Genomic DNA, 19,479 nt, shown 5'->3' on the forward strand with positions numbered 1-19,479 from the left:
AAATCTTTAACAAAAAAAGAAAAAAACAGAAAGAAAGTAGGGTTTGAACGGTCAAAAAGAAAGACAGACAGCTTCTTACAAAGTTTTTCCATATTTTAATTTACTAAATTTTCAATGTTTTAAAAAAACTAATTTATTTATCATTTTTAAAAAAAAAGGAGAAAGCACCAGTAATATTAATTTTTAGGGTTCTAACTTTGACTGTTACCAGCGCATTATAGCACGCACCACATAATAAAGCAAACCATTCATCTCTCTCTCTCTCTGACAACGCCAGTCCAGAAGAGGAAAACCAACTCATACACATCGAAACCTATGGATCTAGGCTTCTGATTCTCCTAAACATCGTTGTTCAAAAGGGTCTCTGTTGATGCCTGGAAATTTCTGGTTCCATCGGTATGGTTCTCTTCCTCTATTCCTTCTTTTCAGCAACTTGAGGAAGAAAGAAACTTTTTTGGCATATTTGCTGGGTTTTTGTTCTTCTTTTTAGTTATTTTAATTTGGTGTTCTGATTGGATTTTCTGTGTTAGAATTTTGGTTGGTATGGATCTATGGGTCTTTGACTAGCCTTCTTTCTTTGTCCATTTTTTTTAGTTTCTGATTAGGAAGTTTGGGTTGGATCTGGTTGCTTTGATGATTAGATTTCTGAATTTTCTTCCTTTAAATACCTGTGGGTATGTATGAAATATAAACGATTTTTTTTTTTTTTTGGGGGTCAATTAGTGTTCTCCGTATGGCAAATGAAAATTTCCGTTTTAGGTTCATCGTCTCGACTCTCGATGCCCATTTCTCTCTCTCTCTCTCTCTCTCTAAACCCCCATCTCTAACCTATGTGGCACTTCATTTTTTTTTTTTTTGGTGTCAGAAATGGAATTTTTCTTGATGGGTTTCTACGGTTTTATTTCCGTGTGGAAGTCACCAGTTTTGAGCAAAACAAAAGGCTATACGTACTTTGACTATGTTAAATAAATGTTTTTGGGATTTTCTTACTTATAAAAAAAAATAATAAATAAATGTTGTTGGGTTTTTCTTGTGTGCTTTAATGGGTTAAACTTAGAAACTTGGTGAAGTTTGATTTTTTTAAAAAAAAGTGGCATAAAAACTTTAGGTTGTGTTGATTACTTTTTTTAAAAAAACTTTTGATTTTTAAAAAAAAGTTTAGGTTGTCGAACTAGGAGATTTTTGTTGTCTTCAGCTCAAATTTTTGAGTGATTCTTGTATGATTGGGTAGTTTGGTAGGTTCTGGGTCTCATTATGTTTCATTTTATTTTACTTTATGATGAATTTTATGTGGATTGTGGAGGATGGGAAAGGATGTGTCGTTCCCTATTGTTTATTGTAGTGTTCTGTAACTGAATCTGTTAGTGCCTTTCGATTTGAACAGGTAAATGATTTTTTTAATCACAGTGAAAATAGAACGTAAGTAGGATATAAGGAAAATTTTTAAACCAATGGCTTCGGTGGGCATAGCTCCTACTTCTGGTTTGAGAGAACCCAGTGGTCATACTATCGGTGTTGATCGGTTGCCCGAGGAGATGAATGATATGAAAATCAAGGATGACAAAGTAAGGACAGCATTGATTTGTAATTTCTATTTCTTTCTTTTAATTGTTCTTCCTCTTTTACTAGTGTTTATCTGATTTATGAATTTCATATGCTAGTTACTCATATGGTTCATTAATATGTAGGAAATGGAAGCCACAGTTGTTGATGGTAATGGGACAGAGACGGGTCACATAATTGTGACGACTATTGGTGGTAGAAATGGCCAATCGAAGCAGGTATTTCTTTGGCTTACAAGATATCCTCCAATATTTCTGTAATAGTTGGAATTAATTATGAGTGTTACTTCAAATGAAAAAGTTGAAATTAATTATTGGAATTTTTCTTTTTATCAATTTTATTTTTGTGCTCTTCAACATGCTCAAATAGCCATCCAACTAGACCTGGTTTTGAACTATTGCAAAAAACATCAATGATTGTAAATTTGTTCATTGGATATGTGTGCATATTTATTGGTTTGAAATTTTGAATACATGTTTTCATCATTTTGCTTATAAAATACATTGGGGCTTCAATTGATGCAGAAATTCTATCTATTTCCTATAATGCAATCTCATATCTTCATGCCTGCAGACAATAAGCTATATGGCTGAGCGCGTTGTTGGACATGGATCATTTGGAGTTGTGTTCCAAGTGAGGTTTTATATCATTCAAACAATAAATTATTGCAATATTTGTTACTTTAGCCTTTTTTAGTTCATATGAACTGTTCATGTCGATATAACTGGTTTCTATGTTCATGTAGGCAAAGTGCTTAGAGACTGGTGAAACTGTGGCTATAAAGAAGGTGCTTCAAGACAAGAGATATAAAAACCGAGAGCTGCAAACTATGCGCCTTCTTGACCACCCTAATGTTGTCTCTTTGAAACATTGTTTCTTTTCAACAACTGAAAAGGATGAACTGTACCTTAATTTGGTACTTGAATATGTCCCTGAAACTGTTCATCGCGTGATCAAACACTACAACAAATTGAACCAAAGGATGCCATTGATATATGTGAAACTCTATACGTACCAGGTAATTTTACTTGAGATTTGCTTTCACTATGTTTTTCTGGTCTGCAATTTGTGTTTCAAGAATGTTCAAATGTTCATAAGATTGGAAAAAGTGAAATTTTTGTTGGGTTGGGTTGTAGCCAGCTCTAAGTTCATTGACATTTGTTGTTTCCACGGTTCAATCAATTTATTTTGTTCCTTCTGAGATTTCACTATGATCTTTATTTTTTGCAGATCTTTAGGGCACTATCATATATTCATCGCTGCATTGGAGTGTGTCATAGGGACATTAAACCTCAAAATCTTTTGGTATGTTTTCAATTGCATATATGCTTCTGAAAGGGTGGTTTGGGGAGTGGCGAGGATCACCTGAGATAGAAATGCAATTTAACTACTTGTTCTAAGTAAAAACTTGTGCTTTGTGCAGGTGAATCCACATACACACCAGGTTAAATTATGTGACTTCGGAAGTGCGAAAGTCTTGGTATGTTTATGTTTTTATTATCCACGCTATTTTTCCTGCAGTTATAGTTGTCCTGATTTTGATATTATTCTATGTCTTTATTTTCTTTGATGTTTGACAGATAAAAGGGGAACCAAATATTTCTTACATCTGCTCTAGATATTATCGTGCACCAGAGCTTATATTTGGAGCCACTGAGTATACTACAGCTATTGACATATGGTCTGCTGGCTGTGTTCTTGCGGAGCTACTGCTTGGACAGGTTGGTGATTATACATTTAAGCTCTTTCAAGCTATCGGTCATGTAATTATATTTACATGGTTTAAAATGAGTTTTCATTCTGTCAGCCTCTGTTTCCTGGGGAGAGTGGAGTTGACCAGCTGGTGGAGATAATAAAGGTAACTGTAACATCATGAACTTTCTTGTAATACTCCAATATTGCTGATTTGTGTGAGTGATGCTTGAATATTTTTGTGAGTTAATCTATCTGATGAGTGTATTGAGAATTTTTAATTATAATTCTTTCACTGGGCTGACAATAACCCAAAAGATGTGTTAGCTTTTAGCCTCTTAGGCCGAGCAGTAGTTGGCCTCATGCTTCTTTACTTTTTTTTTTTTAATCTACCTCCCCTCCATGCTGTATCGTGACTTTTTCTTTGTTATAGATTCTGGGCACTCCGACAAGGGAGGAAATCAAATGCATGAACCCTAACTATACAGAGTTCAAATTCCCTCAGATTAAAGCTCATCCATGGCATAAGGTATTCATAATGTAAATGTCAAGATCTCATGTATTTATCTTTATCAGAACGCCTTACCATAATGCTTGCACGTTGTCTTTTATTAGATATTCCACAAGCGTATGCCCCCAGAAGCTGTTGATCTGGTTTCAAGACTACTGCAGTACTCCCCGAACCTACGATGCGCAGCTGTGAGTACATTATATCTTAAATTTCTATTATCTGATTCAGGCATTTTACCTTCAATCTTAAGGGACATTCATCACTAGGTATAATGCCTGTATATATTAGTTAATAGTATCTTAAATTTCTATTATCTTATTCAGGCATTCAACGTAGAAATCTGGTCAGTCAATCTTGGTAATTGTTCAATATAGTTGCAAGATGGAAGAGATTGTTTATAAACTATAGATCCTTTGTTTTTCCCCCTTTATTCTGGGATGGGTGGGTTTGGAGAGGGCATAAATGACAAAGTCCACCAAAAATATCTGATTATACAGGTCATGGTCTTAAATGGGGGATTTTGCTAAATTCTCTCTCTTGGTTGGGTAAATTTCTGTTATTCACCTAACACGATTGTAGACAGCAACACTCATGATTCTAATTCATTAAAAAAAAAAAAAAAAAAAAAGAGGTGGCTAGTCAGAGCTTGATAAAGTTTCCATAACTGGGGGCCAGTTGGGAATGTGTCTCAGAAGTTGTGGAAATTGTACAATAGCATCTTCCAATGTCTTTGTCAAGCATATTCCTGTTTGAAACTTAGCTCGCAGCTCATCTTGTTACCATGTCACCACCGAGTGTTTGTCCTAGAAGCATGTTTTGCATTGGCACCATACTAAACTTTCCAGGACCCCAACTTATTAGGGTCGGCTCTATGGATCCATTTTCCAACTAACTTGGGTTGTGCTGCTGAACAATCAGAATTGTTTTTGAACAGCAACATCTTGTCTTTTGTGACATTTTGTTCTATTTTGCCTTCTCGTTCCTCTGTTTTGTAAGCTTTGGGCTTGCTAATTATGCTCCAATTGGAATGCAGCTGGATGCCTTGATACATCCCTTTTTTGATGAGCTTCGTGATCCAAACAGTCGCTTGCCAAATGGACGTTTCCTCCCACCTTTATTCAACTTTAAATCACATGGTATGATTACATTTTATGGTTACATTTTAAACATTTAAACAATTTAAGCTGTCATTACCATGCAAAAGTCTTACAAGATCTTGTTGCCATTTGCTGCTGCTTGTCAACTAGAATTGAAGGGGGTACCGGTTGAGATTTTGGTGAGATTGATCCCAGAGCATGCAAGAAAGCAATGCCCCTTTGTTGGTTTGTGATTTGATGTGAATTGTAATGAACCCGCAATAGTGTTGTCCCTATATGGAAGCAATGAATGAATGTAATGTGTTCCTTCTATTTATGCCATTTGTTCTCCTTTCCTTCAATGTATCTTTTGTTGTATCACCTTGTTTTGTAAAAGCAGATCTAGAGATATGCCACGCATCTTGCCCAAACCCCTCGATGGGTCATGTTCTGATTACCCTGTTCCTGTATCGTCTCAGCTTGTAACCTCACATAGAAGACAAACATCAGCACTATTTAAATGTTTTTTACTGTATTGGTATTTCTAGAACACATCTGCATATGTCTAATGGCTTCTTTCTGTGCTGGTATTTCTACAACCCTCATTTGTCAGTCTTTCAAGTAATGTTATACACTATACTCATATTCTATTTTCATCATACTAAGTAAGATGTGGCACATTTATCACCATTGGATGATAAAAAAATATTTAATAAATAATTATTTAATAGTGATAAATGTATTACATTTTATTTAGTGTGATGGTAGTTTGGTATATAGAATTTTTCTTAGTTGAATAATGCTATCCTTGACGTGTTCCATTCAATACTTGGACTAATGGTTGAAACTTTCAACTTAAACACAGCTCTGTTCCACTTATTAGGCATGCTTGGTCTTTGTACTCACATAATATATAGCATGTGAATAATTTGTAGTTCATGGTTGCGGGCCCCTACCAAGGAATAGTCAGCGTGAAACTTGCCATATTGAACTCGTTTTTCTGCTGGCCCTTATCCAAGAAGCTGTTGACTATTTTAGTTTCACATTTGTGGACGATCATTGAGAGTGAAATATCCAAGAAGCTGCTGGCCCTTTTTGTAGAATGCTGTATTTAGATTTTAAATTGAGTTGAGTTGAGATAAAAGTTTAAAAATTAAATAAAATATTATTAGAATATTATTTTTTAATATTATTATTATTTTAAGATTTGAAAAAATTAAATTATTTATTATATTTTGTATTAGAATTTGAAAAAGTTGTAATGATTAGATAAAATGAATTGAGATGAATTTGAGTTCCAAACGTATTATTTAAGTTTTGTTTGGTTGGGAAGAAAGACTTTTGCTGTAGATACCAGACAAACATTATAGTGTTGAGGTGACATTTTGAATATATGTTTATTTAAAAAGTTCACATAATAAATTACTTAAAATGTATTATTACGATTGAAATTGATAAAATCTAAAGCTGAGAATTATTCCGAATACAACTGTTGGGGAAAAGCACACAGCCTAGACGAGGAGAGGAATAGAAGGAGAGGAAAAGAAAGCAAGTGAGAAGGCACGTGTTGACCATTTTATCAAGATGCCATGGTTTTTAAGCACGATCTCCGGGCTGAAATGTAAATGCCATTGACGAAAACTTCAAATAGACGAGCTTCACATAAGTTCTTGTAAAAAAATAGACTTCACTTAAAAAAAGTGTAAAAAAATTATTCTTTATTAGTGAGACTCATTTTTTTACAAAAAACTTATATGAATCTTATACCTAGCATTACTCTTCACAACATCATCAGAAACTTGAGAACTAACCAAAGACGTAAATTTCCGAAAAATGTTATTTAGGTTGTGAAAGTTTCATTCTTGAACTTGGCTGAAATCTGTACAGAGAGACTCATGAATGGTATTGCACGTAGAGATAAAGCTAGTATCAATGCCAAGCTCGCAAACTTGCTAAGAGCATTATCAATGGATGCTCTATAATATATTTTTCTTTAAAATATAAAGAAATTCTTTCAAAAGTGTCTCCAATGGATCTTGTATTTTAAAGGCACTTTACATTCTGCTACAAGAACCTTCTAGATGTGAAGGAAACTATACATCATTATAAACGTTTTAAATTAATTTCTCTCATTGTGCTGATTATCCCCATTTCTTCAAATTACCTTTATTCTCATTTCAGACCCTCTCTCTCTCTCGTTCCCACGCTTTCTTCTTTGCTTGGTGCCAAAGATAGAACCTGAAGCTGAGGCACCATCTTCCTTCGACTTCGCTTGTCGACTCCATCACCAATCAATGTTGTTCTTTTGCTTCGAGCTCTGCTCTCTACGGTTTAGCAAGCTTGGAAACCAACGACTGAGGTAAACATTAGAAACTTTTTTCTCAGAATGTTCCGATTCAGAGTAATCTATAGATCAAATACTTTGGCTTTCAGGGAATCTCTCTCTCTCTCTCTCTCCAAAATGCATGAAAGCACATAATTTTTTTCTTCTCAGAATATGGTTCTAGGAATTTTTGTGGGCACATGATTGTGAGACTTTACAGCATATGGAGAGAGTTTGCATCTAGGGATGTTTGCGTCTAGGGAGAGAGTTTGCGGTACAAAATCCATTGTAAATATTTTTAGAATTTGCTTCTAGGGATGAAGTCAGGTGACCTTCCATTTACTCATTGAACGTACCTTTTCCTGTGTTTGAGTTTTTTTCCTCGTTTTGGATTGCCTCTCAAAGGGGGTTTCTTTTGTCAACAAATGCTCATGGTCTGGTTGCCATAACCTTAAAAAAAAGTTACAATGGAGTTTATTGAAGTAGTTTATCACCACTTAAGTTGAGGTCATTCCTGTCAAGATGTTTATCACCACTTAAGTTTATGTGGTCATATCAGGAATACCAATTCCTTCTACACTTGCAAATTTAGATGCTAACCTGAAATTCAGTTTACAAATTGATTCGAGTTTGTTTGTAGTCAAGCTTTGACCTTGATATTGCTTAATTTGTTCAAGGCAATAAAATTAAGCATTATTGTGTGTTGAACAATTCTTTTTTAATTTTTTTTATATAAATAAAGATCAAAAGGAGTTTCCAAAATTTATATTTTGTCGTAAAAGAGCTAATTTAGGTAATGTAAAGGGTAAGCTAATTTAAGGTATTTTTATTTTTGTGGTTAAAAAGCTAATTTAGCATCACATAAGTTTCTCGGGACTCTCCTTTACTTGCTTGAATGTTGTGAAATTACCTATATTTTAACATGATTGTGGAAGTGCCATATTGTCAATGCTCACCCATGCATATATAAAGTGTTTCCATGTCCTATAGGATGATCCGTTGTTGTGCCATTTTTGCTCTTTTATTGCAATGGAAGTGGTTGGTTCAACAGGGTTGTATATTATTTAATATAAATGGATAGAATATATCCAAGGCATGTCGCGCTGTCTTAACAAAAATGGTTGGCTTAGTGAAATTTATTGAAGTTAAATAACACATACCCATGCTTAATAGTACTCAATATACTCTCTTACTATTTGTTGAATCAATTTATATTTTGGTGATGCCATTTACTAACATAGAAGGAAATATGCCTAAACTAAAGCCTAAGCTTTTCATGAAACAAGGTTTATATATCCAAATACTAGCACCATTCGTGTAATCAACTTCTTTTTTATTTTTGTCCACCACTAACCTACCCAGTTACTATCCTCATTTGATAAGATGGGTAACAAAGAATGTGACTTTGTTTGAGTTTTTATCAAAACAAGTGTTACTTATCAAAATTTAGAATTTCACAAACTTTTTAATTGAGTTTGATTAAGTTCCATGATCCCATTTTTTTTTTTCCTTTGAAGAATGGATTCACAACTCCATGTAGTTCATTCCTTTACTACCTTCTTACAGGAGGGGAAAAAAAGCTACAATGACTACCTTCTCACATCTTTGCATGACTTAGAATCCTAAGTTACTCCTCCCAATCCAAAAGAAGTGACTGCTAGAAAAATAAAATCCAGACAAGGAAACTTTAGTCCAGAAGAGGATAACTTACTAGTGTCAGTTTGGCTTAATACTAGTTTGGACCTGATCAATGAGGTTGATCAATCTAAACATTTATTTTGGGCTAGAGTATATGAATATTATGAGAAAAAAAAAATCCACATCTTGTGAACGTAGTTCCAGCTCTCTCACAAATAGATGGTCGACCATCCAACATACTACAAATAAGTTTTGTGAGGCCTTAACTCAAATCGAAGGAAGGTCTCCAAGTGGGGTTACTGAGCAAGATAAGGTGCACAAATAATATCATTTAATTTCATCGTTTAAATGACATTGTTTTAGATATATTTCACATCTCATTTACTGATTTTTCAAATTGAGCAAGCAAAGGAGCTTTATCAAAGTAATTAGTCTGCAATATTCAACTTTCTTCATTGTTGGACTATTCTAAGGCACCATTCAAAATGGAAACAGACTGTGGCTGAGAGCACAGTGAAAATTAAGAGAATATCAATAACCCCAAATGCTCATGTGCCAAAGTTTACATGTCTAGATGAAAACACCCTATCTCCATCTATAGATATGGATATGGAGAAACCCATTGAAAAAAAGGCTGAAAAGAAGCGAAAGAGGCAAGATAGTACATCTCTCAATCTTGTTGATATGTTGACTGAGATGAGAGAGGAGAAGAAGAGAGCAAATGTTGAGAATGGAGAAGATAGGAAATAGATTATCCGCCTTACATAAGAGAGGCTTGATTTGGATCAATAAAGAGAAGATAAAAGAAATTTTGATCAACGGATTTGGATCAATCTCTTCTTTTTATTTTTTGAATTAATTTATATTTTGATTTAGCTTATAAATTTAGATTAATTTAAAATTAAACATAATTATATGACATTGTATATGATGAGGTATTGTAAATATCAAAAGATATGAGGATATCATTGGTAGTTAAAGAAAATATTAAAAAGTATAATATTTAAATGATATGAAAAAAATAGATAAGCTGATGTATAATATATTGTAAAAGTTAATATATAAAATAGAAAAAATATATTTTGATAATATATTGTAAAGAATAAGATGAATAATCCATTGAGAATCCTCCAACCAGCTTATCAACAAAAAACGCAATTCGCAAGCCTATATTTTGACACATCAAAACACACCAATAAGGTTCTTCCTCTGTTCTTTACGTCGTTTAGAGCGTTGTCAGCGCTTACTGTAATTTTCTTCTCTACTTGAATATTTTTTACCAGTTCAATCATTTTGAGTTGTTATTATTAACTTGCCGTCAAAATAACTCTAATTCTATTATGCGTCACGTCACTACTTCGGAATAGAGTAAGGTATTGTTATTTTTACAAATGATATGAGATGAATTATAATTGAAATTAAAAATTAAATAAAATATTATTAAAATATATATTTTTAATATTATTTTTATTTTAAAATTTGAAAAAGTTGAATTGTTTATTTTATTTTGTGTAAAAATTTGAAAAAATTGTAATGATTAGATAAAATGAATTGAGTTGAGTTGAGAAAAATTGTGAAAACAAACGAGACCTAAAGCTTGCAGTGAGATATCCATATGGCTAAATTATGGCGCATTTTGTAGAGAACAAGTACGGATTCACACTCAAGAAGAAGCGAAAAAGAGTTGTCTGTTGCCAATCTACACAAGAAAATTTAGGTAAGTGGAAGTTATTAGAAAGTGATAACAAGGATGGATACTCGCAACATAGAAGTTTAATGTGTTCTCAAAAAGGCTCAAGAAAAAGCCTTAGCCTCCTCCAACTACAACCATGCATTGAAATTGATAATTACATCGAATATGTTCTTATTGTATATACAGAATGAAAATGTTAAAGTGCAAGCAATCCAGATATAAACCATCCAGGAGAAAACCATGCAAGCTTCGAGAAAAATGGGCAAACAATAGCTAAGCAAACAAGCATTTCACTCATAAATTGCCATATAAGATTTCAGCAAGTTGCCAAAAGCATTCACAACAATGCATCAAGTACATGTGCAGTAGATTTCCTTAACCATTAAAACACATTTTCTTTATTTCTTAATTTTTAAACATGTCAAACACACTTGTTTTTTTTTTGTTTTCACTGAAGCATATTAATAGAAATGCATCCAGCCACCTTTACAGAAAAACAGCCAACATGATGAGGACAGAGCTCTTGGACATGAAGTTGTGGGTGGATTGTATCAATTTAAAGAAGCTAGTACCTCCAACAATGCAGCAGCAAACTGCATTTGGGTCTCCTCGTCTATCGTCAGGAAGAGAGGCACGTGCACAAATAACGATTTGGTCCCATTTTGTTCTGCAAACCGAAGGGAATGATAGTAAACATAATTGCACACGAAGCGGCCTGCATCATCTGAGGTCATCACTTCATAACCCATCTTTGCTAAGGCCTTGGTGACCTCCTCAACTGGAAGAGAAGTCTGTGCAGGTTGGAACAAAGATAACCATTTACGAAGGGTGAAACAGAGAAAAAAGTATAGAATAGTCATGAATAAATCACAAAACCATGCCAAAGAAAAGCAATTGTCCAAACAATCCACTAGCATCAATATTGACAATGACATACATTCTACTTCTGGACAACTATGATATGCAGTCTTGTATAAACAGGCACCTCCACACAAACATCAAGACAACAAGTAAAGAAGATAAAGAGAGTCATCATGTGCTGAGATTTTGGTCAACATTAACTTTTGAGGAAATCAGTGCACGTCTAACTGTCCTGTACTCAAATCTTAATAGAAATTTTATGAGTGGGGGAATAAAAAAATAATGTATCCATGGCGTCGAAACAAAGAATACTAGACTGCAGCTCTGTTTTACCAAAGTATAAAACTATAATCTTTCGCATGTAAACCCCTCTATTTTGATTGAAGTTGGACTTAATCTCTTCCACTCGCATAAAAAAAGGAGCCAGCAGGACAACTCAAATAACTTAGACAGGTTAGACACAAAAAGTGAATGACCTGCTTCCCAAAAAGTTGACTTTTGTATCACTCGCAATACAAAAATATATTTCTTTCTAGAATCAGATCCTTCCCCACGAAAGCAACAAATCCTTAAACCAAAGCAAAAAACTAAATGCTCAAACAGAGAATTGGCCATAGATTTGTTCAAATTTTAAGTGAACAAGAAAGAAAGCACACGTAAGAAAAGTGACCGCAAATTGGTATAAATACCATTTAACTTTAGTTTCATCCATCATAGTGACAACTGCTGCAGTTCATCAAGAGAGTTTATAATCAAATAATACCTATCTATCTATACGTATGCACGTGTGAAAATATATATAGCACTACACAAATGGTCTATTATAACTCAACGAAACTATATGAAGACAAGAAAAAAAAAAATACTCTTTTTCAGGAAAGTAATGAAAAAACACGTTTTACCTTTCGTATGCGTGAAATTCCACCATCTGCAGGAATGATGGGAGCTTTCTACATAACATAAAATGAATTAACCTCAAATAAATTACATTTAGGTGCAATGAAATAAAATCTACATGTGCACAAGAAACCTTAGCAACTTCATCTAACCTGGGGCTTCCATCCCATCTCATCAGGACAACGAAAAGTAGCTTCATTGACAGCTTGATGCTCAAGGGCAAACCTAGTTGCACCACTATTAACTCCAAAGTGTACCTGAAGAAATGTAGTTACAAATGTACGGTATGTAACTCATATAAATACAGTATACAATGAATTCAGCAGCAAGGAATTGTCATTGGCTTGATGTAGATGCTGTTCTGGTTCTAGGTTAAGGTTTTAAAAGACAATTTTAGTGAAACCAAAGTAAGAGGTTAAGAGGTTTCATTAACATTTTACAATCCTCCAGTTTCATCTTCTCTCTCAAGGTGTAGAGAAACCATTATTACTTGCAAGTGTGCAATAGGATTTGCAGAGGATCCAACTGACACAAGCCAGTCTTAATCACTATGATATTAAGCAGGGGTTTGATAAGTTTCTAGACCTGTATAATGTTCCTGAATGAACTTAATAGAGCCACTAATCACATGAATTCAAAATTATTGTCAGTCTTGCATTATCTCTCATTTCTTGTCTCCTATTTTGTGTGCCAGAGGGGGGATTAGAAGGGTTGAGAATTAGCTAAATGGTAAAGCCAGAATGTTCAGCAGATCCTAGAGAGAGTTTTTATCACCCAAGTATTCTTATTGCTGTGCTGCTATTACAAGAGTACGAAGCGTTTCCAATAAGTATACAATATGCATTTCGTCAATGTTTCCAGCTATATAATGAAACTTAAATATTTTGGCTCATGCTCTGCTGATTAGAGATTGGGATTTCTAATCACAGTCTGATTTTAATAGATCTCCCTACCAGGTTGGGATCTCTGCTGGAAGAATAGGAAATGGGAAAACAAAATTTGTAATTTTTCTAATTGAAGAAAAAGATCTTATCAAAAAATAACCTTGGACAAGGAGTAATTGGGGAAAAACATACAACAAAACAGAAGAGATTAGATGACGGAAACTGACCCAAATAATTCTTCCAGAATTTGAAGTTTTGGTGTCCACCCCACTAATGGCAGATTGCAATGTCTGGTATAAGGGAGCAAGCGCTCCCTGTCCAGCAGTATCAAGAATGCTGCAACTCCCAAGAGTTAGACCTTTAGGCAATCCCTTCTTCTTCACATACTCTTTGAGATTACCAACAATTGTCTCAGTTGGATTCTCTGAAACTCCATGAAATTTCTTGAAACCCGTCACATAAATTGTTACTGCAGGAGGCCCTTCAGACCCCATACCAATTATTGAGATATATTTAAAAATGTGTTATAGTGCCTAAATCAAAAGCAATATCTGAGTACCTGCTGAGAGGAAATGGGTTAGGCAATCAGGAAGCTGCGAACACAAAATCATGGTGAACTATGAAAGCTATAATTTCTACCATCAATGTCGTTTTACAAATTTCATGGACTACTTTCAAACCAATAATCTCCATGCCCTAGAAAACCATAATCATCTGTTTCTTTTATAATTATAACACAGGGTCCTGGACTCTTCAAGCACCAAGTAATTTCCCAGGAATGTGGCAGTTCCCCCATCCCACATGTACAGAGCAATTACAGAGAGATAAACCCCAAGGCATAGCCGCCAAAGGGATTGGGGGTAGAATTCGTCAACCTTCCAAAGGTGCCTTAACTCAAGATAGAGCCACTCAACAAATTTCTAGGGCTAATGAAGCAATTATCTAACAATTTTACCAATAGAAAGTAAATTGATGGTTTATCAGGCTATAATTTTTACACTTTTGTATCTCTGTCCTACAGTTACTTCAAACCATAACATAAGGCTATTCTTTAGCAATCATAACAATAGATGTTGACGAATCATTTATATGCTGACACCAATGAATTTCCATTCCTGTAGATAACTATACAGCTTAGTATGAGATTTCCCAAAAAACGAAACAATTGGAGGAAAAAGAGACCCCTGCAGTTCATTCGGAAAGCTCCAAGGCAATATGAAAATCGGAAAGGCTCGGTAGTCTCAGTCATAGGCAAGAATATGGCAATGCGGGGAATGAGTGTATATAACCATGGAAATCAAAGTTGCTCAGAAAACAAAAAATCAGTGGAATTTATTGACAACCCAATTTCGAAAATCAATGTCGCATTAAATTAAACAAATAATCCGATCCGAAGTCAAAGGTGCACATATATTAAAGAACTATGAAGGCGAGGAATCCCAACGAATCACTGTATTAAAGAAAAACCACTCAGAACCGAAATACCAAAAACTAGAATCCAAGCAGAAAGCTTGATCAGACAGAGATTCTCACAACTATCAAAAACCCAGAAACCTACATCTAGAAACAAAGCGAGGAAACGAAAACTATAGCAAGTTGGTTGAGAAAAATTCTAGGATAAAGAACGAACATGGATTTGATTCCTTACCTCTTTTAATCTTCCCAGAAGAAAAGGAAACAAAATGGACACGCTCGCAGATCATTAAAAGAGAGCAATAAATGAACAGAACATATATATATATATATATAGACACACAGATATATACGTATTTAAATTTTCCTTTGAAAAAGGAAAAAGTTATCAAGAAAGGTGGTAGTGGAGGCCCGAGGATCGTTTTCAAACAACATGAAAATGCAAGCGCATGTGTAATTGAGTAGCATCTGTCATTGTTATTATTGGTATATGACTGTTCATGGTAGACTTCTCATACAACCTGACACTAACATTACCCGCCGTCTACGTAGGAATTTGCAACAGTAAAGTTTATCTGTTCCTCTTTCTTGTTGGAGTCTAACTAATGATGTGTCGTTTATTGGCCAATGTGTTTGCTTTTAATGATCTTAGATAAATATATATAATATGAAAAGTATTTATATCGATATGGGTGTGCAAATTTTGCGGAGACAAATTAATTTAAAAGTTAATAATTATACAATAAATTTTATTTTTTTAAATGTTTATGTGAGATAGGTTGAATATTGAGAATATCTTACTATTATTTATTATTATTATTTACAGAATATTTGAGAATATCTCACTATTTAAACGTAATTTTTTATGTAAATAATAAAAATCTTAAACCTATTTCAAAGAAACCAAAATCAACAGTCTATAAAGAAAACAAATATTCTCATAAAAACACTTTACTCGAAAAGTAAGAAACTACTTGACTCATGACTGCTGCATCTTTTGCTTTCCCTTTATTTAGGTTTAAAGCAGTGAAGATCTAGAGGAATAAGGAATATAAAAGTGCATATATATATATATATATATATATATATATAATTACCTGATTTCATTCAGTACTTTTTATAACTTTAAGTACAGTGCGGTAGGTAACTAGGAGGTTTCAATAATGTCAAAAATAATGAAAGGGTTATTATTCTATTATTATTTATTTATTATATTTTTTGTATTTGATTTTTTTTAATTTTTAATTTTATTTAATGATTAAGAGAGTGAGTATTAATAAAATTATATATATTTTTTAATTTTTTTTTGTGATTAAAGATGTTAAAAAAATATTTAAAAGAAAATGATAAAAAAATAAAAAAATTTGAAATGTCCTTGAGTAATAGATGAATTAGTAATTGAACAGTAACTCTATCACTACCTAATGCCGAATGGTTGGTCTAAATAAATTTGAAACCAAACATATAATAAAATATGATGAGATTAATGGACCTTATGTACAAAGTTGTTTGATAATTATGAGAATTATGTTAAAAAAGTGCACCAATGCCAATATTCTATACTGGGGCTTGATTAAAGTAGATAGGAGTGGCTCAAAGTTTGAATTAAATCAGATTGTTATGATGCATTTTGTCATTAATCATGACTAAAGGCATGGCTACTAATTATTAAACCACTTAAAAGTAAGCAGTGCTAGATATGATAGACTTCAAAGATAGAGCATTGGCATGTAATTATGGCCAGTTCTGACTTGCAGCATCGGATGCCAATGCAAATCGATGCAGGGGTCGTTGGTTGTCTTGTCCTTGGACTACCATTTTTTTTTTTATATATATATATACTGCCGACCATTTGACTCTATGGCCTTTTGTTAGCGGCGTTCTTGTTTGTAAGGCTGCATCTTTCCTTTGTGCATTATTATTAATCAAGGTGGTTTTGAATTTTGATAACAGCTATGAGTGTAAAACTTTTTAACAGAATAAAGAGATATGTATGATCTTTTATCTCCAACTATTTAAGTTTAAAAATTGAAAAGGCTATAAAAAAGAGTAGAAATTTTTTCTGCAGAGAAAGAACTTTTACTTTTATCTTAGAATTTTATTGGTGAGCCTAATAAAAAAATACAAGTTTCTTTATATAGACAAAATTAGAGACTCTTACTTATTACTCTTATAAAATTTGGGCTACTCTCATTATTTCATTCATAAAAAAAGTAAGGATTAACCACTTTATTTATTCAAAGCAATTATCAGATGAAGTGAACTACCTTAGGAAAGACAAATGGTTTTCTGGGAAAACTAAAAGTCTAACATTCTCTCACTTGGTTCACTTAATAGGTAAAACTGAAATGACAAAAATTAATACCCTCAATTTTGTCAATGTATCCTATACACGAACCATGGCAGTATTGCTCTTTATACTGAGTATTTCCCTTCCATGCATCACAATACATAGTATCCCTTAAAATATTTTATGAACAACTAATAAAATTCATTCAGGTCCAACTTAATCACTCAATGGATATAACGAATTCGTTACTTTATGCACAAAACTGAAATTGAATTCAACTTTATTCTTTGTGGAATATATAGCAACATGAGAGAGATTACACTTTAGATAGGCCCATATGATCCCCATGGCCCTGATGTTGTTTTACCAATAAATCTTTGGTCATTGGATCGGTTAACATCAAATCTGTACTAGTATGCTCAATATACACCACATTATTTTTTATGCTCTCTCTCACACTTAAATATTTTATGTTGATATGCTTGCTTCTGCTTCCACTCTTATTGTTTTTTGAGAAGAACACTACAACTGTGTTATCACAAAGAATCTTTATTGGTCTTTGAATGAAATCGACAAATTTAAGACCAAAAATAAAATTTTTCAACCACATGGCTTGTGTCGTTGCTTCATAACACGCAATAAATTCTACCTCTATAGTAGATGTAGCAACTATAGGTTACTTCGTACTCTTCCAAGATATAGCTCCTTCAGCAGGAAGAAAGATATATCCGGAAGTAGACTTTTTGGTGTCTACACAACCGGCAAACTCTGAATATGAATAGCCAACCACTTGCAAATTTTCTGTATGCATGTAGGTTAGCATGTAGTCCATGGTTCCTTGCAAATACTGCATCACCTTCTTTGCGGCTATCCAATGTTGAAATCCTGGGTTACTTTGATCGCGATCCAATAATCCAACTACTAGACATATGTCTAGACGGGTGCAAGCTTGAGCATACATCAAGCTACCCACTACAGATGCATAAGGCACATTTTTCATCTCCTCGTGTTCTAATATATTTTTAGGTGATTAACCTTTATGAAATTTATCACCTTTCATTATGGGAACTATAGAGGCTTTACAATCTAAGATAACAATCTTGTAAAACTTTAAATACCATTGACGGGAAGCCTATTTTAGCCATAAAGAGACATCTTCAACTTGCATACTTTTTTACTGTCATCACTGAAACCCTCAGGTTATTTCATGTTAACCACTTCATCAAGATCCCCAATAAAAAAAACCGTTTTAACATCCATTTGATGTAGCTTTAAATCAAAATGAGCTACTAAGGCCATGATTATCCTCAATGAATCATTTTTAGAGACCAGAGAGAAGGTTTAATGATAATATATGCCTTCCTTCTAATGGAATCCTTTTAGTGACAAGTCTAGCCTTATATCGTTCGACATTACCAGAAGAATATCGTTTGGTTTTATAAACCCATTTGCATCCAACTGTTGCCGCCCCTTCTGGTAATTCGACGAAATCCCATATTTAGTTCTTATAAATGGATTCTAACTCATTCATCATGGCATCTAACCAAAATATAGACTTATCTCCACTCATGGCTTGTGAAAACGTAATTAGGTCTTCTGGAAGTCTAACGTCAAAATTAGACTCAGTTAGGTATAAAATGTAATCATTTGGAGTAGCAGGCCTATGTATTCTTGAGGATCTTCTTAGAGTCACTACTTCGTCATTTGGAGATGACTCAATCGGCTCAGACTGTAAATGCAGAATAACTTCAGGTTGAACCTCATTTACGGGAACATGTTGTTCTTGAATTGGTGTCACCGCATGATCTTGTGATCTATTTTGCCTTGAGACAACCATTCTTCTTCCAAAAGAAGGCAAAGTAGCATGTTCAGGTATTTTCTCAAAAGTGACCTCTTGAGGATTCACACTCTCACTAGGTTCAACATCCTCAAGAAACCTTGCATTTTTAGATTCGAAAATTCTAGGGCTATGACTGGGATAATAAAATCTATATCTTTTTGAGTTACTTGGATACCCAATAAATAAACCACTAGTTGTTCTTGGGTCTAACTTCTTTATGTTAGGATTATAAATCATAACTTCAGCAAGACAATCCCATGTGTATATGATTTAAGTTAGGTTTCTACCATTTCCACAACTCGAAAGGTGTTTTAGAGATAGACTTGGATGGAACCCTATTAAATATATATACTGTAGTTTTAAGAGCTTCACTCCACAAGGAAATTGCATGTTAGATTCACTAATCATGCTCCTTACCATATCCATTAGCGTGCGGTTCCTTTTTTCTGAAACAATTTTGTTGTGGTACATTGAATATTGGGCAACAATGCCTTCCGCTTGAAGAAAATTTGCAAATAGACCCTTCATTTGTCCATTTTCTGTGTACTTACCATAGTATTCCCCTCCTCTATCAGATCTTACGATCTTGATTTTCTTTTCACTTTGATTCTCTACTTCTGCTTTATAGGCTTTCAAAACATCTAATGCTTGAAACTTCTCATTCAGAAGATAACGATACATATACCTAGAATAGTTGTCAATAAATGAGATAAAATATCTCTAACCATTCAGGCAAGGGGTAGGAAATGGTCCACATATATATGTATGTATAATCTCAAGAACACTTGAGCTCCTTCT

General features: G+C 33.8%; 3 protein-coding genes across 4 annotated transcripts; 1 reads left to right on the forward strand and 2 right to left on the reverse strand.

The window, feature by feature from the left end:
* Positions 1-190: 190 nt before the first annotated feature.
* Positions 191-5,404, forward strand: LOC108987723 (shaggy-related protein kinase alpha). Its single transcript, XM_035693196.1, has 13 exons — positions 191-396; positions 1,385-1,565; positions 1,689-1,781; positions 2,137-2,196; positions 2,309-2,581; positions 2,794-2,868; positions 2,987-3,043; positions 3,144-3,284; positions 3,371-3,421; positions 3,689-3,784; positions 3,871-3,954; positions 4,800-4,902; positions 5,014-5,404. The coding sequence occupies exons 2-13, from the start codon at positions 1,452-1,454 to the stop codon at positions 5,094-5,096; spliced, it is 1,230 nt and encodes a 409-aa protein (XP_035549089.1). The 5' UTR covers positions 191-396; positions 1,385-1,451; the 3' UTR covers positions 5,097-5,404.
* A 5,353-nt stretch (positions 5,405-10,757) lies between these two features.
* On the reverse strand, positions 10,758-15,007 carry LOC108987761 (pyrrolidone-carboxylate peptidase 1-like). Of its 2 annotated transcripts, none has more exons than XM_018960762.2 (5): positions 14,787-15,007; positions 13,366-13,697; positions 12,407-12,511; positions 12,260-12,307; positions 10,758-11,287 (listed from the first exon to the last, which is right to left on the reverse strand). In XM_018960762.2, exons 2-5 carry the CDS (start codon positions 13,630-13,632, stop codon positions 11,048-11,050), a joined length of 660 nt encoding a protein of 219 aa, XP_018816307.1. In that variant the 5' UTR covers positions 13,633-13,697; positions 14,787-15,007; the 3' UTR covers positions 10,758-11,047. The 2 variants fall into 2 exon arrangements, with proteins under 2 accessions (XP_018816307.1, XP_018816308.1); XM_018960763.2 differs by having other exon boundaries at positions 13,366-13,700; positions 14,787-14,905.
* Positions 15,008-17,517: 2,510 nt separating this feature from the next.
* LOC118349223 (secreted RxLR effector protein 161-like) lies at positions 17,518-17,841 on the reverse strand. The gene has a single exon (XM_035692848.1). It carries the CDS (start codon positions 17,839-17,841, stop codon positions 17,518-17,520), a length of 324 nt encoding a protein of 107 aa, XP_035548741.1.
* Between the last annotated feature and the right edge of the window lie 1,638 nt (positions 17,842-19,479).

The sequence above is a fragment of the Juglans regia genome, chromosome 8 (assembly GCF_001411555.2).
Source record: "Juglans regia cultivar Chandler chromosome 8, Walnut 2.0, whole genome shotgun sequence".
Lineage (NCBI taxonomy): Eukaryota > Viridiplantae > Streptophyta > Magnoliopsida > Fagales > Juglandaceae > Juglans > Juglans regia.

Bases quoted from the DNA above. Each gene is read 5' to 3' on its own strand.
- LOC118349223 (XM_035692848.1), bottom strand. From the start codon at position 17,841: ATGAAAAATGTGCCTTATGCATCTGTAGTGGGTAGCTTGATGTATGCT.
- LOC108987761 (XM_018960762.2), bottom strand. From the start codon at position 13,632: ATGGGGTCTGAAGGGCCTCCTGCAGTAACAATTTATGTGACGGGTTTC. The intron at 12,512-13,365 runs GTCAGTTTCCGT...ACATTTCTTCAG, and splicing joins ATTCTGGAAGAATTATTTGG to GTACACTTTGGAGTTAATAG. The intron at 12,308-12,406 runs GTTAGATGAAGT...TATGTTATGTAG, and splicing joins AGATGGGATGGAAGCCCCAG to AAAGCTCCCATCATTCCTGC.
- LOC108987723 (XM_035693196.1), top strand. From the start codon at position 1,452: ATGGCTTCGGTGGGCATAGCTCCTACTTCTGGTTTGAGAGAACCCAGT. The intron at 1,782-2,136 runs GTATTTCTTTGG...TCATGCCTGCAG, and splicing joins GAAATGGCCAATCGAAGCAG to ACAATAAGCTATATGGCTGA. The intron at 3,285-3,370 runs GTTGGTGATTAT...TCATTCTGTCAG, and splicing joins CGGAGCTACTGCTTGGACAG to CCTCTGTTTCCTGGGGAGAG.